The sequence below is a fragment of the Hypanus sabinus genome, chromosome 19, assembly GCF_030144855.1.
Source record: "Hypanus sabinus isolate sHypSab1 chromosome 19, sHypSab1.hap1, whole genome shotgun sequence".
NCBI lineage: Eukaryota > Metazoa > Chordata > Chondrichthyes > Myliobatiformes > Dasyatidae > Hypanus > Hypanus sabinus.
In genome coordinates this window covers 60,847,738-60,875,319 of record NC_082724.1, presented here as the reverse complement: position 1 = coordinate 60,875,319, position 27,582 = coordinate 60,847,738, and the positions used below count along the sequence as shown (strand labels likewise).

Below are 27,582 nucleotides of genomic sequence, written 5' to 3'. Positions count from 1 at the left end.
ACCTTATGGGCTTCTATCACGTTATTATGTCTATCGAATAGATCTCATGTACAATAAAGATGAGCTCAAAACTTCACAATCTACCTGATGGCACTTGTACATTACTGTTGGTTGCACTGCATTTTCCTGGAACTGTGACACTGTTTGCTGCATTCTGTTGGAACCACGGTGCCAGAAACTTGGCTTCAAGCCGAAGCCCAGGAGCTCTCTCTGTGGAGCTTGCATGTGATACGAGTTTCCTCTCACACACTAAAGAGGTGCTGATGTGTCAGTGAGTGGAAGAATGTGCTATCTCAATGTATCCATGTTGTGAAATGATCTGTGGGGATGGCATGCAAACCCAAAGTTTTCACTCTACCTTGGTACATGTGACAATGTCGAACCAATTACCAATAATCAAATGCCTCTTGGAAACTAAATGCACCACATGCATCCCCATAGTTAATTTCCCTATTGCTCACCCAGGCTGATTCTACTTAATTCTCCTTTGATTTTCCAAGACCGTTTCCTGAATAATTTATTCTACCTACTTCCTGTACCGCAGTTCAGACTAGTGAGTTCAGACAGGGAAGTGATGGCCAGGCAAGGAGATAAAATAAGAGAAGGATAAGGAGATGGGAAATGGTGAAGAGAGGAGGGGGTGGAGGCATTACCGGAAGCTTGAGAAATCAATGTTCATGCTATCAGGTTGGAGGGTACCCAAATGGAATATAAGGTGTTGTTACCCAGCCCAAGTAGTTTTTGATGTACACATGATAAGAAGTCATGATTTTGATCTTGATACATCCCCTTCCTCTTGACACCAAAATGCAGGTGGAAGGGTTCCAAGCATTTGTCAATGTTCATTGTAATCACAGAATCATACAGAGCAGGCCTGTCTCATCCACGTAGACAGTGACGCCTTGGTCTGTTAACCCCATTTGATCAGGCTAGGCATACGTCCCCCTACTCAATTTCTATTTATGTATCTGTCCCAACACCTTCTAAGTATTGTAATTATATTCATCCCCACCACCTCCTCTGGCAGCTTGTTGTAGATATCCACCACTGCCTGTATGAAAACCTTACCCCTCAGATCTCCTTAGGATAGTTACAGCACCAACAGTAAATCAAGAGTTTGATTTCTGCCGCTGTCCGTAAGGAGTTTATATGCGCTCCCTGTGAGCATCTTTGGGTGCTCTGGTTTCCTCCCACATTCTAAAGGTGTACTGGTAAGATCAGTGAGTTGTGGGCACACTACACTGACACTGGAAGTGTGGAGACACTTGTGGGCTGCCCAGCACAATCCTCGCTGATTTGATTTGATACAAACAAAATATTTCACTGTGTTTCGATGCGCAAGTGCAAAATAAAACAAATCTTTCATCTTTAATCTTTAATCACCTCTTATTTTAAACCTGTACACTCTGGTTCCAGACCCTTTCGTCCTGGGAAATAGATTCCAAACATCTATCTGACCAGAGCTCGTCATAATTGTATAACTCTCCATAACGTCAGCCCTCATCCTCCTATGTTCCTATGAGAATAAACCCAGCCTATCCAATACATCCTTATATTTTTTGAGGATGTGACTAAACACATTGATGAAGGTAGAGCAGTAGATGTAGTGTATATGGATTTCAGCAAGGCATTTGATAAGGTATCCCATGCAAGGTTTATTGAGAAAGTAAGGATGCATGGGATCCAAGGGGACATTGCTTTGTGGATCCAGAACTGGCTTGCCCACAGAAGGTAAACGGTGGTTGTTGTTGACATTGCTTTGTGGTTCTTTCGGAACCCTAGGGTGCAGTTCATCTAGTTCATTGGCCTTCATAAATCGAAGTACGGAGTGCAGGAGATGGGATGTTATGTTGAAGTTGTATAAGACATTGGTGAGGTCTAATTTTGATATTGTGTGCAGTTTTGGTCACCTTCCTACAAGAAAGACGTAAATAAGGTTGAAGGAGTTCTGAGGAAATTTGCAAGAACGTTGCTGGGACTTGAGAACCTGGGTTATCAGGAAAGATTGAATAGATTAGGACTTTATTCTTCAGAACATCAAAGATTGAGGGGAGTTTTGATTGAGATGTACAAAATTATGAAGGGTATAGGTAGGGTAAATGCAAATAGGTTTTTTCCACTGAGGTTGGGTGGGACTACAACTAGAGGTTATGGGTTATGGGTGAAAGGTGAAAAGTTTAAGGGGAGCATGAGGGAAAACTTCTTCACCCAGAGGGTCTTGAGAGTTTGGAACAAGCTTCCAATGCAAGTGGTGCATGCATGTGAGCTTGATGTCAATGTTTAAGAGAAGTTTGGGTTGGTACGTGGGTGGTAGGGTTATGGAGGGCTCTGGTCCCGGTGCAGGTCAGTGGGAGTAGACAGTTTAAATGGTTTGGCATGGATGAGCTGGGCCGAAGGGTCTGTTACTGTGTGGTGCTTTTCTATAACTGTACTTGATTACTAATTTAATTATTTCAACACAACATTGTGGGTTGAATAGCCTTTTTTTGTGCTGTACTATTCTGCCTTCTACAGTAGAAAATGTTGGAAATATTCAGCAGATCAGGAAGCATCTTCCATAAACATGGACAGTATTCCGATCTGCATCTTCTGTAATTGTGGAGGGTATTCCCACAAACATGGAGGGTATTCCAATCTGTATCTTCTGTAAATGTGGATGGTATTCCGATCAGTATCTTCTGTAAATGGGGAGGATATTCCCATAAACATGGACAGTATTCCGATCTGTATCTTCCGTAAATGTGGACGGTATTCCAATGTGTAGCAATAATCAGGGAAGTAGAGCAATCAACAGGTCAGGCAGCATCTATGCAGGGAAATGGACAGTTGACCCTTCGGGTCAAGCTCCTTCATCAGCACTGAGAGATATAGCCGGTATAAATTGGTAAAAAGAAGAGGTGGAGGAAAAGGTGGCAGGTAATAGGTGGATCCAAGTGAGGTGGGGTGCTAGGCTTTATCACCGGCTATCTTTTGTTTCTCTTTCAGCTGCGATGAAATGTCTTGACCCAACATGTTGACTGCCCATTCCCTCCCCACACAGATGCTGCCTGACCTGATGAGGTCTTCCACCTCCTTATTTTTTGCTTCAGTTTACAACATCTACAGTGTGTTGTGCCTCCTCTGTACTTTGATCTATGGAGATTCCTCAACACAGACCCTCGAACACACTGTGTGGCAAACACTTTGGCCTGCTACAGCAGAAGTTGTACCGTGCACTAGATATGGTATCTAGATATCTGGATTAGGTCCACAAACACGAGAAAGTCTGCAGATGATTGAAATCCAAAGCAACACACTTGAAATGCCGGGGGAACTCAGCAGGCCAGGCAGCATCTGTGGAAAAGAGTACGGGCCCGGTATCTGGATTAGGGGATCAGCTGCCAGAGGTAATGCATTGTGACTGAGCTGGAACCCTGAAGGATAGGGTGCAAGCAAAGGAGAACTGATTGTTAATCTGCACCATCTTGTGTTTGTCTGCTCAGGGGTGACAGTGAGGTGTTCAGGTAGTCCAGGACATGGGTCTCGCTTCATCGAGAACACAGCAGGAGAAAAGTTGGTAAGTGTTGCATTAAAGCAGAAGGTCTCCAGGCCTCTCTCTGTACCTTCAGAGACACCTCCTTTTCCACCTGCTTAAACCTCCTGCTTCATCCCTGCAGCCAAATCCTCTTCAATTTTATAACCTTCTGTTCCTCTTGAGTCCTCCCCGCCTGACCTTTCCATCATTCCTTCCTAACCTGTCCCCTCACCTGCAGATCTTTAGACTCTTTATGACCATCCATTTGTTGTCTCCATGCCTATTCCTTCGCATCCTTCTGAGAGGACAAAGACAGTGTTGCAGTGCGGGTTGTTGGTAAGGGTGAAGTTGGGGTGGTTTATGGGGATAAAGGAGAGATGAAATGTTACAGTGAGGATGTGTGAGGATCCCCAAGGCAAGAGTTTGGTGAGATCATAGATTGGGAAGGTGAGAGTCTCCAGACTCAGTGGGTGTGGACTAGGTCATCTGGAAATATGATTCCAAGGGTTAAGGAGAAGGGCTAGGGATGTGGAGGGCATGGATTTCATGTTGGGTAGCTGAACATAAACAAGTTTAAGATTAATTCTTTCTCTTATTTTTAAACATCAAAGCGTCGAGTTCTCAATTCGTTCTTGGACTTCCGGGAGAAAGAGAAGAAGAGGTGAGGCTCTGTATCTCTGTTTAGTTTGGAGCAAATATTGCTTTTTATCCAGAACAAAATGTATCTCCTTCTGGCCATTCACCCCAGACATTGCATCGATACGACTGGCATGCTTGTGTAGGGGTGAGTGTGTCATCTTTTGGGAGATGCCAAATTACAAAGCACCTGCCGATCTTGGTAACATCAGATATGTTTCAAGGTGAACAGTGAGTTATTCTGGGACTTAGCTGGCTATTAAGCCACAAAAGTAGACTCTTGTTAAGGATCTTGGAGCTAAATTAATGGGCATCTCTTTCAAGGAACTGAAAAAAACACAAGAAGTTTTGCAGATGCTGGAATTCCAGAGCAACACACACACAAAATGGAGGAACTCAGGTAGCGCCCATGAAGAGGAATAACTGGTTGACGTTTAAGCCAAGACCCTCCAACCTGGCTGACACTGAGCTATGCAGAGAGACAGTGACCAAAAGCACAGGAAAGAGTGTGAAGAGTGTAGAACTGATGGGATGGAGGAGATAGAAAGAGTGTGAAGAGTGTAGAACTGATGGGATGGAGGAGATAGAAAGAGTGTGAAGAGTGTAGAACTGATGGGATGGAGGAGATAGAAAGGGTGTGAAGAGTGTAGAACTGATGGGATGGAGGAGATAGAAAGAGTGTGAAGAGTGTAGAACTGATGGGATGGAGGAGATAGAAAGAGTGTGAAGAGTGTAGAACTGATGGGATGGAGGAGATAGAAAGAGTGTGAAGAGTGTAGAACTGATGGGATGGAGGAGATAGAAAGGAGGGTCTTAAAACAAACAGCACGTTTAAAAATGGATATAAGATTCTGCAGATGGTGGAAATCCAGATTAACACACACAAAATGCTGGAGGGACACAGCAGGTCGGTCAGCATCTATGGAGAGGAATAATGAGTCGATGTCTCAAGACAAGACCCTTCATGGATGTGCTGCCCTGGTGGAACTGCTTCAGGCTGTTGGGCAGGGGTGGGAGATAAGGACAGGGTTGAATAGTAGAGGGGATGTTTCTGTTGTAATTCTTTAAAAGTACTCTCAAGTGATTGTTAATTGTCCTTCATAATCTGAGAAAATAGGTCACTTGTTGGTTCACCGAGAGTTTAGAATACTTAAAGATTAGCTTGATTTATCATCAAAGCTAACTGTGGAATGTCTTGTTTTTGCATTAATGACCATCACAGCCTGAGAATGTGCTGGGACAGGCTGCCAATGTTGCCATGTTTCTGGCACCAATGTAACACGGCCACAACTCACTAACCCTGCTGACGGGGTAGCCATGGGGCTCAGCTATGCCTGTCTTTTCATTGGCTGTGCAGAACAGATTGTTTCCAGCCTTTCCTGGTAATGCCTCCAACTCCTCCTCTGCTAGATTGATGACTGCATTGGTGCTGCTTCATGCACCCACCCTGAGCTTGTCGGTTTCATCAAGCTCTCTGTCTCCATCTCTGGTGACAAACTGCCTACTGACATCTTTTATAAACCTACCGATCCCCATGGCAACCTTGATTATCTCTTCACATCCTGATAACTGTAAAAATGCCATTCCCTTTTCTCAGTCCCTTTACTCCACCACATCAGAAACCAGGATGAGGCTTTCCTTTCCAGAATATCAGCAATGTCCTTTTTCAAAAGATGGGGTTTCCTTTCCTTCACCAGCATCTCCTCCATTTCCTCAACATCCACCTTCACTCTATCTTTCCACTGCCTTAACAGTAACATAATTCCTCGTGCCCTTACCTACCACCCAATGAGCCTCCGCATCCAACACATCTTTCTCCACAACTTTCGCCATCTCCAAAGGGGTCCTGCCACCAGACTCGTCCCCTCCCCTCTCTGCTTTCTGCAGGCATCATTCCCTCTCTGATTCCCTTGATTGTCCCTCCCCACTAATCTTCCTCCTGCCACATGTCCCTGCAAGTGAGAGAAATGCTACACCTGCCCATTCACCTTCTCTCTCACCTGCAAACAGTCCTTCCAGGTGAGGCAACACTTCACTTGGGAATCTGCAGTGGTTGTCTACTGTGTCCGATGCTCCTGATGCAGCCTCCTCCACATTGATGAGGCTTGATGTAAATTGGGGGACCTCTTTGTCAAGCACCTCCACTCCTCCCGCCAAAATCCTGGTGGCCAACCATTTTGATTCCTGTCCCATCCCTGTACCGACATGTTGGTCCACAGCTTCCTGTTGTGCCTCTCTCACGGTGAAGAAGCAACACCTCATATTCCATCTAAGCAGCCTCCAACCTGATGACAAGAACATCAGTTTCTCCTTCTGGTAATTTTTATCCTCTTTCTTTTTACCTCCCCCTTCTCTCTTCTCCTATTCCCCACCCTGGCCTCTTGCCTCCTCCCCTGCCCCTCCTTCTCCCCTTTCTCCCATTGTCCTTGTATGGTAGTATGAAATTTACAGAGAAAGTTACCGGCAAGTGAAGTGCATGGTGCAAAGTGAGACATATCTGGAGATCAATGTTCATCTCAAGGCATACAAAGTCTGTTCAGAAGCTGTCCTTGAGCCCAGTGTTTCGTGCTTTCAAGCTTTTGTACCTTCTGTCTGACGGGAGGGGAAATCAGAGAATGACCAGGGTGGGAGGGGCCCTTGGCTGCTTTACCAAGGCAGTGGGAGGTGTAGACTGATTTCTGTGATAGACTGGGTCACAGTCACAATTCTGCAAACTCTTGCGATCTTGGGCAGAGCAGTTACCAGATTTAAACTGTATACTTGCTTGTGTGTGGTCTGTAAAGGCTGGTGTGTGTTCCCATGAATTCCTCTTCCTGAATCAGTTCCTCCCTAACATCGGCTGTGAAATTGCAGTTGTCACACTACTCCATCAGCCCACCTAACTCGCCCCTGTACCTCTCCTGAGACTTGTGCAACGACTGTGGTGTCATCAATGGATTTATAAATGCCAGTTGAGCTGTTCTCAGCCACACAGTCACGAGTGTAGAGAGAGTAGAGCAGAGTGCTAACAGCACATCCGTTGCACCTGTGTTGGTTGTCAGCCAGGAGATGTTATTACCAATCTGGGACTTGTTTCACTGTTGGGAGGAAACCTGTGTGGTTACGGGCCCGACCCGACAGTCTTGCCTCTCAGTAATGTGGAGTATATCCCGTCAGGCCTGTTTACCTTAGTGAGACCCAACACTAGCTCTTCCTTCGTCTCAAAAGCCCTACATATTGGCATCCTCCACACTGATATCACTACCCTCCAGTCCTTCTCCTTGGATGCCAAGTACTTATTTAGGACCTTGCTCCTCCAGCTACACGTCCCCTCTTTTATCCCTCAGTGGTTTCCCCTTTCCATAGTTTTCCTTTTGCACTTAATGTAGGTGTGAAATGCTATGGAATTTCCTTTAATCCTATGAGCCAACGATTCTTAATGGGCTTTCTGAATTCCCTTCCCAACTTCATTTTTAACTTCCTTAAAATCCCCAAGGGCCCTGTTTGATTTGACTGGATTAGAGGGCACATACCATGTAAAATATTAGAGCCACAGAGATTCTAGGAGCAAACACGAGGCAATCTGCAGGTGCTGGAAATTCAAGCACACACAGAATGCTGGTGGAACACAGCAGGCCTGGCAGCATCTATAGGAAGAAGCGCTGTTGAAACGTCGACAGTTGAACATTCCTGTAGATGCTGCATGGCCTGCTGCGTTCCCCCAGCAGTTTGTGTGAGTTGCTTGAGATTCTAGGAGACCGCTCTGATTCCACTGATTTGAACTAGTATCGACACCTTTGATGAAAGCACTGACATAGTTACCTCCTATATCAGCTTTTGTTGAATGTGCCTGCATCCCCACTTCTGCAATAATAAACCCTGGTTCAACGCAGAGCTTGGACAACTTTGTTTGAAGGAGGAGGAGGCCAACAGGAGTGTAAAGGGGAATTCAGAAAGGTCAAGTACACCTTGGTCAGACCCCACTGTGCTCAGTTCTGGTCACCTCACTACAGGAAGGATATGGATGCTATAGAGAGGGTGCAGAGGAGATTTACAAGGATGTTGCCTGGATTGGAGGGTGTACCTTATGAGAATAGGTTAGGTGAACTTGGCCTTTTCTCCTTGGAGTGACAGAGGATGAGAGGTGACCTGATAGAGGTGTACAAGATGATGAGAGGCATTGATCGTGTGGATAGCCAGAGGCTTTTCCCAGGGCTGGTGGCTAACATGAGGGGGCATAGTTTTAAGGTGTTTGGACATAAGTACCGAGGGTTTGTCAGGGGTAAGTTTTTTCACACAGAGTGGTGAGTGTGTGGAATGCACTGCCAGTGATGGTGGTGGAGCTGGATACGATAGGGTCTTAGATAGGTACATGGAGCTTAGACGGCTATCCAGTAAGGGAATTCTAGGCAGTTTCTAGAGTAGGTTACATAGTAGGCACAACATTGTGGGCCGAAGGGCTGGAATGTGCCGTAGATTCCAGGTTCTATGTACATGCTGGAGGAACCATTCAGAGCTGCCGATTACCATTGTTCAGTCAAACTGGAAAGCCGGTTTTCTGCAGATGGCTGTTCTTCAGTCTGGAAAGGCCAACACCAGCCACATAAAGAAGGCACACCCCCCACCTCCCTAAATGAGCTTGACTGCAGATGTGACTCACAGATCACATGTCAAAGACCCATTCAGCCATACCTTTGCCAGTACCCCACACCTTTGTTGTCAAGGAAGAGGAGGTGAGGAAGCTGTGCAGGAAGCAAAATATCAAGCAGGGAGCTGAACCTTACTCTTTCTCCCCTGCCAGCCTTAAACACTGTGCTAACCAACTGTCTACAGTCTTTACAGACGTTCCCTATCAGTATTTTAAACTACGCGCAGCTCAAACAACCTGATATTATTAATTCCTAAAAATATCTACGATTACTGTGCTCAGTGACTACCGGCCAGATGCACTCACATAATGAAGACTTCTTGAAAGGCTGGTCATGCCGTGTCTCAAATCCATTACTCACAGATTTTCTACATCAGTGGCAGTTCACCTACAGAACCAGCAGAGGTGTAGATGATGCAGTTAACATCGGTCTGGGCTTCATACTACAGCTGCTCGATTCCCTTTCAGTTCTGCATTCAATACCATCATCTGAGCTCTGCAACAGAAACATGATGTACCAGGTTCCATACAAACAACTTCTCTGACAAGAGGCAGAGTGTGAGAGTGGGAAGCACATCTCTATATCCTGGTGTGGTCTCTATATACCTATGACAGCACCTCCAGTGATCCATCAGTGAAGGCTGCAGATGACAAATGCAAATAGCACTAGGAAGTAAGCAAGTTTGTGTCAAGGAGCTAAATGCCCTCAAAACTGTGGAGGTGCGTATCGACTTGAGGGGTATGTCTACATACTCATCGTTAACAAACAACTCTGCAGCTAGCATTGTTTCAACATTCAGTTTGCTGAGCATTGTTACTTCTCAGGACCTCATAACCCCTCGTTAACAAAAAGGCTCGGCAGAGAATGGACTTCTTGTGACAGCTGGTAAAATTAAAGGGCATGTAGAATGAGATTGCAGGGAAAGTAGTTGAGACTGGCACTTGCCTGCATTAAGTTCCATCTACCATTGATCAGCCCATTTTTCCGGCTGGTCCAGACCTTGCTGCAGCTTCGATAGTTTTTCTCACTGTCCAGTACAAGGCACAGAGGGGCATGGGCCGAAGGAAGGAAATTGGGACGGGCTGGGTGGGATTTGTAGTCAGCATGCTCTCATTGGGCCACAGAGCCTGTCTCGATGCTATATTGCTCTGTATGTATCTGCGAGATGCTGAAGAGTGCCATCGACCCAGAGCAACCACTCTGACTGCCAAAGCCATCTTGCTAACCTTGTGCCGTTGTGTAGAGATGAATGCCAAGCAAAAGGGTTTCAGTATGCTTTAGCATTTTAGAGTAGATGTCCCTCCTGGTAATGAAGCACCACACCTGAACACAGTGCTGGAGTAACTCAGCAGGTCGGGCTGCGCCTATGGAAAGGAACAAACAGTTGCCATTTCGGGCCGAGTCCCTTCATCGCTTTGTAATGAATGTAATTTAACTCTGATCAGCCTGTCCGTGCTCTGGCTGTAGAGTGATCTAACAGGGACTCAGGCCTTTTGGCCCAACTCGGCCATGCTTGCCCATTTGAACTAGTTTCATTTGACTGCGTGTGGCCCATATCCCTGTAAACCTTTCAGATCCATGGATCTGTACAAACTGTTGTAATTGCACCCTCCTCTGGCAACAGGTTCCACCTGCCCACCATCTTCAGTCTTTCCCTCTTTTCCTCTCACCCTCGATCTATGCTCTCTAGGCTTGGACCCTCCTACCCTGGAGAAAAGACTGACCAGAGATGAGATAAAGCCCCTCATGATTTTATAAGCCTCTCTAGCGTCCTCCACTTCAGGAGAGAAAAAAGTCTCAGCCTATTTGTTCTTCTTTGTAACCCAGTCCCTGGCACATCCTCCCGAAACTTTTCTCGTGCCCTCTCCAGTATTATGTACTCTTCCTATTGCAGGACGAGCAGCACAGTCTGCTGCACTCCAAATGGGTGTTCTGTTGATATCTTGTACAACTGGAATAATGAATGATTGTAACATACTGAGAAAGGAGGTTAACAACACAAAAAGGCATTCTCTAGATTTAGGGAGGTGGGCCTAGAGTAGGTGACAGGTGCAGAGGACGGTAGTTTGTGAAGAGAACTCACAGCAATCTATCCGACCCCTGTCGAAGTTGTACAAACCCAGGGTAGGATTGATTGCTCATTCGGGCTCAAGGAGTGACGTTTTTATAATCACACCTGACAATAGGTGCAGGGTCACAGGAGTCAACCACAGGACCAAGAGACATGCAGAGAAGACACAGGAGAAGATCGTAAGATATGGGAGTAGAATCAGCCCATCGAGTCTACTCTGCCATTCCATTATGGCTGTTATCACTTCCAACCCCATATTCTCCCGCTTTTCCACATAACCCTTTACTAATCAACAACATATCAACCTCTGCTTTAAATATATCCAGTGACTTGGCCTTCACAGCCGTCTGTGGCAATGATTCACCACTGAGAGATAAACACAAGGTCAGAGGACAGAGACCGGAGGATGGTCACTGTGTGGCCACAAATAAAGGAACGAAAAGCGCACGGTAATGGTAATGAAAGGTGAGTCAGCACTGTGGGCGGGACGTTGTGCTGACAGCTGCAGCACTGGCCAGTGAACAACCAGGGTGAACTACCCAGCCAGCCAATGGCAGCAGCACAGAGAGCTCCGGCTAATGGGGCTCGGCATGGCACCGAGAGTGGAGAAAGTGGCTGCATCGACACAGGCCCTGGCTCTGAGTGTAACCATACTGTTGTGTGTTTCTAGGCTCAATCAGAGTGTGTGCCTGACCCTGGGAGATGTCACCACCATCAACCTGACCTCCTTAAAAGGAGGCGTGGCCTACAACGTTGTCCCTGATGAGCTAACGGCCAGCTTTGACATCCGGATTCCTCCTAGTGTAGACCTCAAGGTATGTCGTGGTCTGTTAAGTGGTCTACAATACCAGAAGGAAAGGGAAGTGCTGTGCGTGTGTCTATTAGAGGGCAGAGAAAGACCTGTTCTTCACTGGCCTGTGATGGAGAGTCTAATCTTGTACGTCCGTGGATGAGAGCAATGTCACCTTCTGTCTTGTTTTAGGCATTTGAGGAGCAGATGATGGAGTGGTGTCAGAACGCAGGGGAAGGCGTTTACTGTGAGTTTATACAGGTAATGGTTGACATCTGTGTTTATTACTCTGATGGCATGTGGTCACCTAGAACAACATGGTGGTTTGTGTGGAGTGCATCTTTCAGCTCGGAACTTGTGTACTGTGTAACTCTCCCCACTGCTGCTCTGCTGAGTGATGTGTCTAGACAGCCGTCTGTACATGCAGAGACAGTATGTTAGGACTGATCCCACTCTGTATGACACACACACACACCTACATTGCTCTGGGTGACGTGTCTACAAATATTGCCTCCTGTACTAACGCAGTTTGTCAGCCTAGTCACTCCTCTATCTAGACTGTGATGCTGCACATTACTGGGGTATCTGGACTGGCTTTTGTCTAGACTGTGATGCTGCACATTACTGGGGTGTCTGGACTGGCTCTTGTCTAGACTGTGATGCTGCACATTACAGGGGTGTCTGGACTGGCTCTTGTCTAGACTGTGACGCTGCACATTACTGGGGTGTCTGGACTGGCTCTTGTCTAGACTGTGATGCTGCACATTACTGGGGTGTCTGGACTGGCTCTTGTCTAGACTGTGATGCTGGTCATTACTGGGGTGTCTGGACTGGCTTTTGTCTAGACTGTGATGCTGGACATTACTGGGGTGTCTGGACTGGCTCTTGTCTAGACTGTGATGCTGGACATCACTGGGGTGTCTGGACTGGCTCTTGTCTAGACTGTGATGCTGGACATTACTGGGGTGTCTGGACTGGCTCTTGTCTAGACTGTGATGCTGGACATCACTGGGGTGTCTGGACTGGCTCTTGTCTAGACTGTGATGCTGGATATTACTGGGGTGTCTGGACTGGCCCTCGTGTTGTTCCACTCCCCATGAGCCCAGGTACAGATTCAGATTCATTTATTAGGTTACATCGAAACGTACAGAGAGACATGCCGTTTGCATTAATGGCCAGCAAGGGGCAGCCCACAAGTGTCGCCACACATTCGGGCACCAACAGAGCATGACCACAGTGTTGAGCAAAACAACAACAGGTCAACAATACAACAAAACACCAAGAGCCGATCAGCAGATACCCTGCAGGAGATGACGAAAGCTTGATATGTTGATGTCTGAGGCAACAGAGAGCTGGTGGTTGGCTTCACAATGCCAGCAGGGTCACTTCCACAACTGAGGAAGTTTGATTTGAGGGGGGGAGGAATCAGAAGTTTGGGCCCAGAAACCACTCAGGATGTTTGCAATGAGTTACATTCAGTAGCTGGGTTTGGAATGGGAGTCACTGATGGGGACGGTGTACACTGGGGTTAGTAACAGAGGTATTGTACTGTGCTTAGTGATGGGTCTGTGTTGTGTAGCAATGTGGACCGTGTACTGAGTGTGTGTACTGAGTTTGCATACTGGTCTGTGTACCGGGCTGTGTTTTTGGATACTCACTGCTCTGAATTTCCCTCCCAGAAAAGCATGAACAAGGAGCTGACTTCTATCGACCAGTCGGATCCGTGGTGGAGCACCTTCAGTAATGCCTGTGTCCAGATGTGCGTGGGTGTACGGGGGGGGGGGGGGGGAGTGGGGGGCAAAGTCCGGATCTCGGCATTCCTTCGACGCAGCACCGTGCCGCATCATCTTCCCTCTCCTTCCCGTCACTCTTGTCCCCCCCTATCTCTACTTTCTGGCTGCCTTCCTCCCACTCTCCCTCCCTCAGCTTTTTTGTGTTTCCCCTTCCTCTACCTTTGACGTGACCCTCTCACTCTTGCCTGAATCCACTCCTCTAACACAGTCCACCTCTCACACTGCCCTCATACCACATCCGTTTTGCACTTACTCCCACCCCTCATTCCCAGCTTCTTAATCCCTTGTCCCTCCACAAGCCCTCTTCACTCACTCCCCTCACCCCACTCATCCCCTCACTGAGGAGGATGTACTCAGATCCAGCCCCATTGTTCTGCATATTTGGGTAACTGCCTCGTGCCCTCTGACCCCTGACCCTGAGGGTATGCACTGCTGAACTCTTTGGCACTGTAGGGGCTGTATACAGTCTCAGATCTGCGTTCCAGTAGGGGTCTGCATATTGACCTGTGTCTGGGTGTATGGCGAGCTATGAGTTCCTGTGTCTGGGTGTGTGGTGAGCTGTGGGTTCCTGTGTCTGGGTGTGTGGCGAGATATGGGTTCCTGTGTCTGGGTGTATGGCAAGATATGGGTTCCTGTGTCTGGGTGTGTGGCGAGCTATGGGTTCCTGTGTCTGGGTGTGTGGCGAGCTATGGGTTCCTGTGTCTGGGTGTATGGCGAGCTATGGGTTCCTGTGTATGGGTGTGTGGCGAGCTATGGGTTCCTGTGTCTGGGTGTGTGGCGAGATATGGGTTCCTGTGTCTGGGTGTGTGGCGAGCTGTGGGTTCCTGTGTCTGGGTGTGTGGCGAGCTGTGGGTTCCTGTGTCTGGGTGTGTGGCGAGCTGTGGGTTCCTGTGTCTGGGTGTGTGGCGAGCTGTGGGTTCCTGTGTCTGGGTGTGTGGCGAGATATGGGTTCCTGTGTCTGGGTGTGTGGCGAGCTGTGGGTTCCTGTGTCTGGGTGTGTGGCGAGCTGTGGGTTCCTGTGTCTGGGTGTGTGGCGAGCTATGGGTTCCTGTGTCTGGGTGTGTGGCGAGCTGTGGGTTCCTGTGTCTGGGTGTGTGGCGAGCTGTGTGTTCCTGTGTCTGGGTGTGTGGCGAGCTGTGGGTTCCTGTGTCTGGGTGTGTGGCGAGCTGTGGGTTCCTGTGTCTGGGTGTGTGGCGAGCTGTGGGTTCCTGTGTCTGGGTGTGTGGCGAGCTGTGGGTTCCTGTGTCTGGGTGTGTGGCGAGCTGTGGGTTCCTGTGTCTGGGTGTGTGGCGAGCTATGGGTTCCTGTGTCTGGGTGTGTGGCGAGCTATGGGTTCCTGTGTCTGGGTGTATGGCGAGCTATGGGTTCCTGTGTCTGGGTGTGTGGCGAGCTATGGGTTCCTGTGTCTGGGTGTATGGCGAGCTGTGGGTTCCTGTGTCTGGGTGTGTGGCGAGCTGTGGGTTCCTGTGTCTGGGTGTGTGGCGAGCTATGGGTTCCTGTGTCTGGGTGTATGGCGAGCTATGGGTTCCTGTGTCTGGGTGTATGGCGAGCTGTGGGTTCCTGTGTCTGGGTGTGTGGCGAGCTATGTGTTCCTGTGTCTGGGTGTGTGGCGAGCTGTGGGTTCCTGTGTCTGGGTGTGTGGCGAGCTGTGGGTTCCTGTGTCTGGGTGTGTGGCGAGCTATGTGTTCCTGTGTCTGGGTGTGTGGCGAGCTGTGGGTTCCTGTGTCTGGGTGTGTGGCGAGCTGTGGGTTCCTGTGTCTGGGTGTGTGGCGAGCTATGGGTTCCTGTGTCTGGGTGTGTGGCGAGCTATGGGTTCCTGTGTCTGGGTGTGTGGCGAGCTGTGGGTTCCTGTGTCTGGGTGTGTGGCGAGCTATGGGTTCCTGTGCCTGGGTCAGGGATGTCCTCACCTGCTGATCGTGAGCCCACATTCACTCACACTTCCTCTGTTCCAGGGGCATGACTGTGCAGACTGAGATCTTCTCTGCAGGCACCGACAGCCGATTTATTCGGGAGGTAAGTGCCATTGTGGCAGCCCAGAATTCACCCATCGCTGGGGAACATGGATAAAGTGTACCACCATTGTGTGGGGCGTGTGTATGTGTCATGGGATCAAAACCCAAAGTAAAATTTATTACCAGAGTACATACATGCCACCCTGAGATTCTTTTTCCTGAGGACATACTCAACAAATCAGGAGAACAGTAGCTATAAGCAGGATCAATATGTGGCAATAGGTACATTTAATGTCAGAGAAATGTTTACAATACACATCCTGAAATTCTTTTTCTTCACTGACATCCACGAAAACAGAGTGCTCCAAAGAATGAATGACAATTAAATGTTAGAACACCAGATTCCACCCCCAGCTTCCCCCCCCACACGTAAGCAGCAGCAAAGCAACAAACCCCTTCCCCACCAGCAAAAAAAAAGCATCAGCACCCCCCACCGAGCACTCCAGCGTGCAGCAAAGCATCAATAAAGACTCAGACTTGCAGTACCCCAAAGACTACTCATTCACCCGGTAATTTGACATACCACAGGCTCTCTCTCCCTAATAAGGGAGAAAGAGGTGCCCCATTTCACAGTGAGGGGGGGGGGACATAACAAACAACTCACTGATTTATGATGTTAAAAGTCTGTTGCGCTACTTTTCTCGAGCTCTGCGCCAGAGAGTCTGACCCAGGGCTCTGGTCCCTGGACACACAGCCCCCGGCAGCTAACACTCTGCTCCCGATGTTCCGTGTTCTCCCACGATGCCTCAGTCAGGGGCACCAGCCTTGAATCAGCCCGTCTCCAGAGCCATGAAAATCTGGCACCCTGAAGGTTAGTCTTCCAGGCCGTGTCCTTGGGATATCAAAAAGCGGCTGGTCGTGAGGCCCTGAGAATGGTCCCATTCCTGCAAAGAATTGAAGTCACTGTGTAACTCCAGGACAGGATCTTCAAAAGAATCCTGAAAATGGAAAAAAGAGATAGAAATAGAGCTGTTTCCAAAGATGCAAGCAAAGGAGTCGTCGTTTAGCGCCATCTTGACTTTGCCCCATCTCCACGGGATCAATGAAAGAGCGAGTAGAGCATAGAAAACTACAAGCTGCAAATGCAAATGTAAATAAATAATGAGATAAAGAGGCATTAATGTGAGATTATTGGTTGTGGGAACATCAGAATTAGAATGAGTGTAGTTATACAAAACACAAAATGCTGGCAGAACTCAGCAGGCCAGAGAGCATCTATGGGAGGAGGTAATGATTCCTGATGAAGGGTTTCGGCCCGAAACATCGTCACTACCTCCTCCATAGATGCTGTCTGGCCTGCTGAGTTCAGCCAGCATTTTGTATTTTGTATTTATTTCCAGCATCTGCAGATTTACTCGTGTTGCCTTTGAGTGTAGTTATCTCTTTTTGTTCAAGGGCCTGATGGTTGAGGGGTAGTAACTGTTCTTGAACCTGGTGGTGCAAGTCCTGACGCTCTTGTACCTTTGACCTGTTGGCAGCAGTGAGAAAAGAGAATGGCCTGGGTGATGAGGATCTTTCATGATGGATGCTGCATTTTTTATGGCAATGTTTCATGTAGATGTGCTTAATGGTTGGGAGGGTTTTACCTGTGATGTACTGGGCTGAATTCACTACCATTTGTAGGATTTTTTGCCCAGAGTATTGGTGTTCCCATATATAGGGTGTGCAAAGGGCATAAATAGCGTGTATGTAGTGTACATATACAGTACCTATAAGAAGTATTCAACCCCCTTGGAATTTTTCATGTTTTATTGTTTTACGCCATTGAATAACTTGACTATTAAATAATTTGGCTTTTTGTGACACTGATCAACAGAAAAAGACAATTTTGTGTCAAAATGAAAACAGATCTTTACAAGTGATCTAAATTAATTAGAAATGTAAAACACAAAATAATTGATTGCATAAGTATTCACCCCCTCCAAGTCAGTATTTAGTAGATGCACCTTTGGCAGCAATTACAGCCGAGTCCATGTGGATAGGTCTCTATCAGCTTTGTACATCTGGACACTGCAAATTTCTTCCCATTCTTCTTTACAAAACTGCTCAAGTTCTGTCAGATTGCATGGGGATTGTGAATAAACACCCATTTGCAAGTCCAACCACAAATTCTCAATTGGATTGAGGTCTGGACTCTGACTTGGCCACTCCAGGACATTAACTTTGTTGTTTTTAAGCCATTCCTGTGTAGCTTTGGCTTTGTACTTGGGGGTCATTGTCTTGCTGGAAAACAAATCTTCTCCCAGTTTGCAGTTCTCTTGCAGACTGCATCAGGTTTTCCTCCAGGATTTCCCTGTATTTTGCTGCATTCATTTTTCCCTCTACCTTCACAAGCCTTCCAGGGGCTTCTGCAGTGAAACATCCCCACAGCATGATGCAGCCACCACCATGTTTCACAGTAGAGATGGTGTGTTTTTGATGATGTGCATGTGGTGTTTTGGCTTATGCCAAACATAGCATTTAGACTGATAGCCAAAAAGCTCAAATTTGTTTAATCACATTATTGAACCTTCATCCAGCTGACTTCAGTCTCTTTTTCCGGCAAACTCTAGCTGGGATTTCATGTGAGTTTTTTTTCCCCAACAGTGGCTTTCTCTTTGCCACTCTGTCATAAAGCTGTGATTGGTGAAGCACCCGGACAACAGTTGTACGCACAGTCTCTCCCATCTCAGTCACTGAAGCTTGTAACTCCTCCAGAGTTGTTATAGGTCTCTTGTTGGCCTCCCTCACTAGTCCCCTTCTTGCACGGTCACTCAGTTTTTGAGGACAGCTTGCTCTGGACAGATTTACAGCTGAGCCATTTCTTGATGATTGACTTAACTCCAAGGGATATTCAGTGACTTGGAAATGTTCTTGTATCCATCTCCTGACCTGTGCTTTTCAATAACCTTTACACAGAGAGGCTTGGAGTGTTCTTTAGTCTTCATGGTATAGTTTTTGCCAGGATACTGACTCTCTAATTGGACCTTCCAGATATAGGAGTATTCTTACGACAATGGAAACACCTCAACTGCACACAGGTGATCTCCCATTTAACTAATTATGTGGCTTCTAAAACCAATCAGCTGCACAGTGATGATTTGGTGTGGAGTATTAAAGGGGGTGAATACTTATGCAATCATTTATTTTGTGTTTTATATTTGTGATTAATTTAGATCACTTTGTAGAAATCTGTCAGTGAGTCCTGCTAAAGAGTTTCGACCCAAAACATTGATGCTCTTTTCCATAGATGCTGCCCAGCCTGTTGAGTTCCTCCAGCATTTTGTGTGTGTTGCTCGGATTTCCAGCATCTGTAGATTTTCTCTAGTTTGTAGAGATTTGTTTTCACTTTGACACAAAAGAGTCTTTTTCTGTTGATCAATGTCATAAAAGCCAAATTAAATTCACTGTGATTCAATGTTGTAAAACAATAAAACATGAAAAATTCTAAGGGGGGGGGGGGCTAAATACTTTTTATAGGCATGGTACGTGTGTGTGTATGTGAGTGTGTGTGTGTAAGTTAGTTTATTATTATCAAATGCAGAGAGGTACAGTGAGAAATCTGTTCATACATATCAAATTAGTTCAGTAGGGCATTGATACAAGATGTTAGCTATTTAAGGAGAACCCAAGGGGAGTTTCCTCACTCAGGGTGGAACGAGCTGCCCGCAGAAGTGGTTGATTCGGGTTTGGTTCAACATTTAAGTGAAGTGTGTACGTGGAAGGGAGGGGAATGGAGGGCTGATAGGACAAGGCAGGATAATAGGTCACCATGGACGAGGTGGACACCTTGCCTATTTCTGTGCTTCATGCTTTCTGGCTATTGCAGTAACAGGCGCAGAGGAAAGTGTTACATTACAAAGAAGGTGCAAGGTCATAATCAAGGTGAAGGGTGAGGTCAAAGTTCATCTTGTTGCCCTAGTGAGGTGTTCAATTGTCTTATAACAGTGGGATAGATGCTGTCCTTGAACCTGGAGGTATGTGCCGTCAGGTTTTCAGATCTTCTGCTTGATGTGAATGGGCAGAACAAGATCTGGTTTATTAACAGCGACATATGGTGTGTTGTGAAATCAGTAGTCTTGCAGCAGCAGTACAGTGTAAAGACATAAAATGACCCAAATATCACAAAGTAATGAATAGTGTAGAAACAGTAATAATGAGGTAGTGTTCATGGGTTTATAGTCTGTCAGAAATCTGATGGCTGAGTGTAAAAGCGATTTCAGAATCATTAAATTTGGGTCTTCGGGCTCCCCTACCTCCTCCCTGACAGTAGTAATGAGAAGGGGCCGTCTTGAGGCACTGACCTTTGAAGATATCTTCACGGTGGGGATGCTTCTACTGGCCGAGTTTGCTACTTCCTGCATCCCTGTGCGTCGGAGCCTCCATACCCGATGGTGGAGCAACCGGTCACCTCTAACCATGCATAGAGTCTTTGGTGGCGTACCAGCTCCTAACGAAGAGCCTCTGCTGTGTCTCCTTCATGATTGCATTGTTGTGGTAGATTTACTGAGATGCTGGCACCCAGGAACTAGAAGCTGCTCAGCTTTTCCACCGATGAGGATAGACGTGCCTTCTCCCAACTTCCCCTTTGTCTCCCACGATCAATTGCTTGGTCTTGCTGACAGAGTGCGTGGTTGTCATTGCAACACCCGGTCTGGTTGTAAACAACAGAGCAACAGGACCCATATTCCAGTCTTCAGGAACCTTTCCAGTGCTAATGTTGAAGCGAATACACTCATAGAGTAGTATAGCACACAAACAGGCCAGCCCATCTAGTCCATGCTGAAACCATTTAAACTGCCTACTCCCATCAACCTGCACTGGGACCATAGCCCTCCATAATACCTCCACCATCCATGTACCTATCCAAACTTCTCTTAAACACTGAAATTGAGCTTGCATGCACCTCTTGTGCTGGCAGTTCATTCCGCACTCTCAGAACCCTCTGGGCGAAGTTTCCCCTCATGTTCCCCTTAAACTTTTCACCTTTCACACTTAACCCAGGACCTCTGGCTGTAGTCCCACCCTACCTCAGTGGAAAAAGCCTGCTTGCATTTACCCTGTCTATACCCCTCATAATTTTGTAATCTCAATCAAATCTCCTCTCAATCGTCTACATTCTAAAGAACACAATCCTAACCTATCCAATCTTTCCTTATAACGCAGGTTCTCCAGACCCAGCAACATCCTTGTAAATTTTCTCTGTGCTCTTTCAACCTTGTTTACATCTTTCCTGTAGGTAGGTGACCAAAACTGCACAAAATACTCCAAATTAGGCTTTACCAGTGTCTCATACAACTTCAACATAAAGCCCCAACTCTTGTACGCAGTACTTTGATTTATGAAGGCCCATGTGCCGAAAGTTCTTTATATGATCCTATCTACCTGTGATGCCACTCTCAATGAATTATGGATCTGTATTTCCAGATCCCTTTGTTCTACGACACTCCTCAGGGCCACCATTCACTGTGCATGACCTACCCTGGTTGGTCCTACTGAAGTGCAACACCTCACGTTTGTCTGCATTAAATTCCATCTGTCATGTTTCAGCCTACTTTTCCATCTGATCCAGATCCCGCTGCAAGTCTTCCTTGCTGTCCAGTACACCCCAAACCTTGGTGTCATCTGCAAATTTACTGATCCAGTTAACCATATTATCATCAAGATCATTGCTGCAGATGACAAACAACAGTGGACCCAGCACCGATCCCTGAGGCACTTCACTAATCACAGGCCTTCAGTCAGAGAGCCCACCATCTACTGCCGCTCTCTGGCTTCTCCCACAAAGCCAATGTCTAATCCAGTTTACTGTCCCTTCTTGAATGCCAAGCGACTGAACCTTATTGACCAACCTCCCATGTGGGACCTTGTCAAATGCCTTAAAAGTCCATGTAGACAACATCTGCTGCCTTGCCTTTATCCACTTTCCTGCTAACTTCCTTGAAAAACTGCAAGATTTAGTCTACCATGCTGACTATCTTTATTCAGTCCATGTCTGTCCAAATACTTATACAGTATATCAGTCTCTTAGAACACCTTCCAATAACTTTCCCACAACCGATGTCAGACTCACCGATCTATAATTTCCTGGTTTATGTTTAGAGCCTTTTCTAAACAGCAGAACAACATCAGCTGTTGTAACACTTACCCAACAGGCTGGTATATGTCTAGGGGAAGAGGAGATCCAGCCACTCACCAACCCCACCTCCCGTATACGCAGGTGCTGTGAGAATCAAGTTTATGCTGCGTGCCCGCACACAATATCAAACTCACACCAGATATCGTTATGGAATACACTTTAAAGATTTTACTAAAACTAAAGGAGTACTATGCAATGCAGTATATATGAAAGAAAAGAAAATAAAGTAAAAGGCGCCAACTTATCAGAGTTCAGTCAGTTTAGTGCACATCGTTGGAGCTCAACCATCGAACCATTCGACCCCTCGTCACTTTCCTCCGACCTCCACGTCCTCGCACCTGGGACCACCCGGGTGGTCGACCGAGCAGTGCAGCACATGTCCACCTTCCTCGGCATCTTCTTCCCGACTCCCCTCAAAAGACCGCGAAAACCCCAAGCTCCCAGCCTCACAAGACAAAATAACATTTCCCATTGGTTAAAAAATGAATACAATCCCCATATCAGCAAGTCCAAAGCTAAACAACTGCGAGAGAAAACACTTATCAAACATAAAAGCATTCCTACTCTAGCAAATCAAAGAAGCCATTTTGATTAACATGCACAGTACATTGTATACTGTCTTCCAATATCTCTGCAAGGACCTCTGCAACTTCCTCTCTAGCTACCCACAAATTCTGGGGATGCACTCAGCCAGGCCCTGGGATTTATCCACCTTAATGCACTGTAAGGTTGTGAATAACTCCTTCCTGGTAATAGATATGATGTATCCTTCAAAACATCTGCCCTTGTTTGTCTTATGTCTTGAGCAACCAGGATTTTCTCCAATGCCAATAAGAAATATGCAGCTGGAGACATGGGCTGCCCTACTGATCTTAAGGGTGCCTACTCTCTCCTTAGCTAGCTTTTTACTTGTAATATTGCTATTGAACCTCTTGAGCTTTTCCTTAACCTTACCTGCCAGATCCATCTCATGCCCTTTCTTTGCCCTCCTGATTTCTCTCTTAAATTTATTCTTAACCTTTTTTTGACCAGAGCTTCAATATCTCTCATCATTCACCCTTCTCTAAACTTGCCAAGTTTAGCCTTCACCCTAACCTGTGGATTGGGTCTATCTTTCTCCATCACTACCTTGAAACTGATAGAATTATGGTGCTCTGAAGTGTCCCTGACTGTCACTGTCTCTGCCTCGCCCTGTTAGAGAAGGCCCTGTTTTGGGCCCTCATGAACGGAGCTGTCCAGATATTGACTCAGGGGAATGTCCTGGACACATTTCATAAACTCGGACCCAATAAGACCTCAACTCTCTGGGTGGCTTCCTGGGGAAATTAAAATCTCTCACTAATACTAATACTGTTATTCTTAAAATTATTAGTAATTTTTTTCTACACACCTGCTCTTTAAATTGCCACTGTTTGGTGAGAGGGGTAGGGGGTCTATAATGCAGCCCCTCTGGAGCAACTCCATTTTTCTTCTTTCTAATTTCTATCCATTTGGCCTCACTGGACGATCCCCCAAGAATGTCACTGCTGTTACTTCCACCCTTATCAACCCGCTCCTCGCTTATCTGTCCCTCTGCCGTGCCTGTAACATCAGTATCCCGTCTTTCAGCCATGTTTCTGTTATGGTTACCACATCCCAGCCCTCAGAATCAATCCACACTGTGTTCATCAGCCTGAGCTGTCATGCCTCATGCAGTTTAATTGAGTTTTCCTTTCTGGCTATCCTGATTAACTGAGATTGCTTCCACTGGCTGTGTGTGTGGTGAGCTGGATGGTGTGGAGGTTATCTGTGACCCTGGTCTCTCTCTCACAGATGGGGTACCCAGTGATTGGATTCTCACCCATGAACCACACGCCGATCCTGCTGCATGACCACAACGAGCACCTCAATGAGAAGGTCTTCCTCAAAGGGGTCGACATCTACTCCAACCTCATCTCTGCCCTTGCCCAGGTCCCAACCCTCGCAGGGGAGGCCTGAGGGAGCAAGGGCCACTACACACTCTGCTCCACCCTTGCTGTTCACCCCTCCTCCTCCTCCCCCTAGTCTCCTATCCCACTGCTCCTCCTCCTCCTCCTACCCCACTCCTCCTCCCCTCCTACTACCCCATTCTCCTGAGCAAACGCTGCACACTCTATTACCTCACTTTGACACTCTCAGGCTGATTAGATTTACCTTTAGGCCCTCCTCTGGCCCATGACTTGTCTCCAACTTTTTCCCTCTGTCCAGTCGGCTGCCTTGAGCTCAGGGATACCTTTATACATTTTGAAGCTGAAACTACCACCAGGCTCCTCCAGCAAGTTTTCACGTGACCCAGGTAACACCAGGCCTCCAACAGGTGCCAAGGCCCTAGCTTGGCGCAAGAGGCTGTGCCTTTACCACAGGCTCCCTCTCTGGCAGAGCAGCCACCCTCCTAGTCCAGTGAGGGCTCTGGATCGGGGTGGAGTGCCAGGAAAACCCCAAGAATTGGGGCTACTCCACATTTTGCAGGTGGGGTTGGTGTAACTGGTCTATAGCCATCCCTACCCCATCTTTTTATACATTCCTGAAGGGAGGACCGTGTCTGGGGAGAGAGGAATTTGTGAACCTCCCAGAGAAGAGGGCTGGGTCTGTGTCCCCTCCCCCTGGAGAGGAAGAGGGCTGGGTCTGTGTTCCCCCCTCCCGGAGAGGAAGAGGGCTGGGTCTATGGGATTCTTGGACCCTCACAATTCAGCCAATGGAGGCAGGTGCATCATTGTCAATGACTGAGTTGATGCCTTAGGCCTCTCCTCCATCCACTAGGCACGTCAGGAATGGGACTGGACACTCCCCACTTGCGTACCCAAAACGCTCAACACCATTCAGGCTCAACAGTCATTCGAGTGACTCCCCATCCACTAACCTTCACGTTCCCTCCCTCCACCAAGACTGCAATGGGCACCATTTTCAGCTTGCAGTGGAATTGTTCACCCTAGCTAGTCCGACTGCGCCTCGCAAACCCAGCTTGTGGGATTCCCGTCCACCCCTGCAGGACCCGTCCTTGTCACACGCTCCTGGGTTTCCCTCCCTGACAGCACTGGGAATACCTTCAGCCAGAGGGCAGCGGTGGTTCCCAAAGAGTCCCTCGCAGAGAGCCGGGATGCAGGTCCCGCTGACAGTGCCTGGAGGGAAAGGGGTGGCTCCCAGAGACGAGTGGAGTTGCAAAACTCTGAAGGATAAATGTATGTTCTCAAGGCCGTGGAAATAAATAAACATTGTGTTCTTCCAAAATGAAGCATTATGCAGCGTATACACCATATAGCCTGGCTGTCTCTTGGTTGTTATTGCTCTGATGTTACTGAAGAAGTATAAAATATTTATAGCACAGAATGTGACTAAACAGAAGATCATAAGGAAGAGGAACAGGAGGCTCTTCTTTCCTTGGACCATGATCTGCCAGTCCAATCTTGCCCTCTGTACCACTTCCCCACTCTCTCTCTCCAAAACTCTCAAATCACTTGTAGTTCTAAAGTCTAGAACAAGATCTGCAGATGCCAGAAAGGGTCCCGGCCCAAAATGTCGCCTGTACTCTTTTCCCTAGATGCTGCCTGGCCTGCTGAGCTCCTCCAGCATTTTGTTTGTGTGTGTTGCCTAGTTCTAGCAAGTGGTTAAAGCATTGGTCTAGTGACCTAACAGTTGCTAGTTCAAGCCTCAGCTAAGGCAGCATGTTGTGTCCTTGAACAAGGCACTTAACCACACATTGCTCTGCTATGACACCAGTGCCGAGCTGTATCGGCCTAGTGGGCTTCCCTCAGTCAACATCAGTGGCGTGAGAGGGGAGACTTGCAGCATAGCCAGCTGCTGGTCTCCCATGCAACCCTGCCCAGGCCTACACCCTGGAAACTATCCAAGGTGCAAATCCATGGTCTCTCGAGACTAACAGATGCCTATTTATTCACAATGAGCATGTTCACTGGCTCCATACCCTCAGTTTTCTGAGGATGGGAATTCCAAAGGTGTAGTGCCGGCTCTGACAGGAAATCTCTTCACAAAGGATACAGGCCCTTCGGCCCAACCAGTCCAGACTGACCTCCCACCGTGTCCCAATTTCCTCTTCAGCCCATATCCCTCTAAGCCCTACTCCTCCATGTACCTGTGCAAGTCCTTAAATGCCCAGCCTGGGTACCCCAACCCTCTTGGCCCCAGGTGTTTACTGTTCAGTTCCCTCTGAAAGTGTTGCCTGACCTACTGAGTTCCTCCAGTTTGTGTGTGTTGCTTCTTATTTGATGCAACCGTACCTTTCTCAACCATTCCATATACTCACCACGTAAAAAAGCAATGCCCTCAGGGTCCCTTTGAAACCTTTACCCTCTGCCTATGCCCCCTTAGCTTTGGACTCCCCCGGTCCCAGGGAAAAGGCTTTCATCATCCTTATCTCGGTCTGAAACAATGCCTCCCGCGATGGGACCGAGGGATGGCCTTATTGAGGTATGTATATAAAATCACAAAGGGACTTAACTCGGTCTGAAACAATGCCTCCCGCGATGGGACCGAGGGATGGCCTTATTGAGGTATGTATATAAAATCACAAAGGGACTTAACTCGGTCTGAAACAATGCCTCCCGCGATGGGACCGAGGGATGGCCTTATTGAGGTATGTATATAAAATCACAAAGGGACTTGCCCAGCTGTGCAGTCTCGATATCCAGCAGCTGCCAGCTCCAGGAGTATGTTGTACTATTTACAGCAGGGTGTCAAATTCCATCTCTCTTTCAACGGTGCTGTTTTACAGAATCAGAGGAAATGTGTACTGTGTCACAGAAGGTGGCAGTATTACTTTGCTTTGCCCAGTGGATCCTATAGATCCTGCTGTCACTGTGAGAAGGCAGCGTGCAGTGCACTGTCCTGGCATTGAGCACAGGGTGAAGGGAACTGACACCCCAAGAACAGGAGCAGCCAGTCTGCAGTCCTTAGAGCAGCAAGCCTGCATGTTACTGCAACCCCAGCAGGGGGCGCACAGGCACTGGCAGACCGAGTGGACAGAGCACTGCTGTGAAACACAGTCTGTCTGCATCAGAATCGGGACCAGGTTTTACTTTATCACTGACATTGCCGTAAAGTTTGTTGTTTTGCACAGCAGTACAGTCCAATACATAAAACATACTACCAATTGTGATTAAAAATACTTTATGTAGATGGACAAGGACCAGATGTCAAATGGTGAGTGAGATTAAAAGAATGAAATGACTGGAGATAGGAAGTTTATGGTTACAAAGTTTCTAAGTAAATCTATTACTTAGATTATGCACTCATGGGCATTTTCTTTGTTACACCTTAAACCTGCTTGGTAATGCAAGTATCTAATCAGCCAATCATGTGCCAGCAACTCAGTGCATAAAAGCATGCAGACATGGTCAAGAGGTTCAGTCATCATCCAGACCAAACACCAGAATGGGGAAGAAATGTGGTTGAAGTGACTTTGACCGTGGAATGATCGTTGGTGCCGGACGGAGTGGTTTGAGTATCTTGGAAATTGCTGATCTCTTGTGATTTTCACGCACAACAGTCTAGTGCAGGGTTTCCCAACCTTTTGATGCCATGGACCAACGCCATTGAGTGAGGGCTCTGTGGACCCCAGGTGAGGAACCCCAGCTCTGGAGCTTACAGAGAAATGTGTGAATGTAATTCTGTCACCATGGCTCATAACAAATTAGGCTCGCTAGCTACCTCTGCCTAACAGCCATGTGACTCAGCAATGCATGGGTAATGGTGAGATGGGCATCTCCAATCAACAACATACATCTGGGATCAGTATGATTTGGGTGCAACTGAACAGGAAAGTTGGGATACTCCATTGAGGGACCGGAAGTTATGGTGAAAGCTGTATAAATACAGCCCTATGAAAAACTTATCATTCATCAGGAAATAATGGAGCTTACACAAAGTGGAAGTGTATTTACAAATAGTTCAACTTCAACACGGTTAACAAAAAAAGTTCGACCAGTCTATAATGTACACATAACATCAAAGTAGTTGGGTGCTTTGCTTTAACTATTCACAGTGTT

At 47.2% G+C, this 27,582-nt stretch overlaps 1 protein-coding gene across 3 annotated transcripts in view; it reads left to right on the top strand.

Moving 5' to 3' along the window:
• Nucleotides 1-24,836, top strand: part of LOC132377963 (aminoacylase-1-like) — a 55,666-nt gene extending 30,830 nt beyond the window's left edge. For 2 of the 3 annotated variants that reach the window (XM_059944512.1, XM_059944513.1), the window contains exons 9-15: nt 3,483-3,556; nt 4,126-4,175; nt 11,520-11,664; nt 11,832-11,900; nt 13,319-13,398; nt 15,385-15,445; nt 23,375-24,836. In XM_059944512.1, coding sequence (XP_059800495.1) covers nt 3,483-3,556; nt 4,126-4,175; nt 11,520-11,664; nt 11,832-11,900; nt 13,319-13,398; nt 15,385-15,445; nt 23,375-23,539 — 644 coding nt within the window. In that variant the 3' untranslated portion in view covers nt 23,540-24,836. The remainder of the gene's footprint in view (nt 1-3,482; nt 3,557-4,125; nt 4,176-11,519; nt 11,665-11,831; nt 11,901-13,318; nt 13,399-15,384; nt 15,446-23,374) is intronic. The other variant, XM_059944511.1, reaches the window with a different exon arrangement.
• Nucleotides 24,837-27,582: the final 2,746 nt, after the last annotated feature.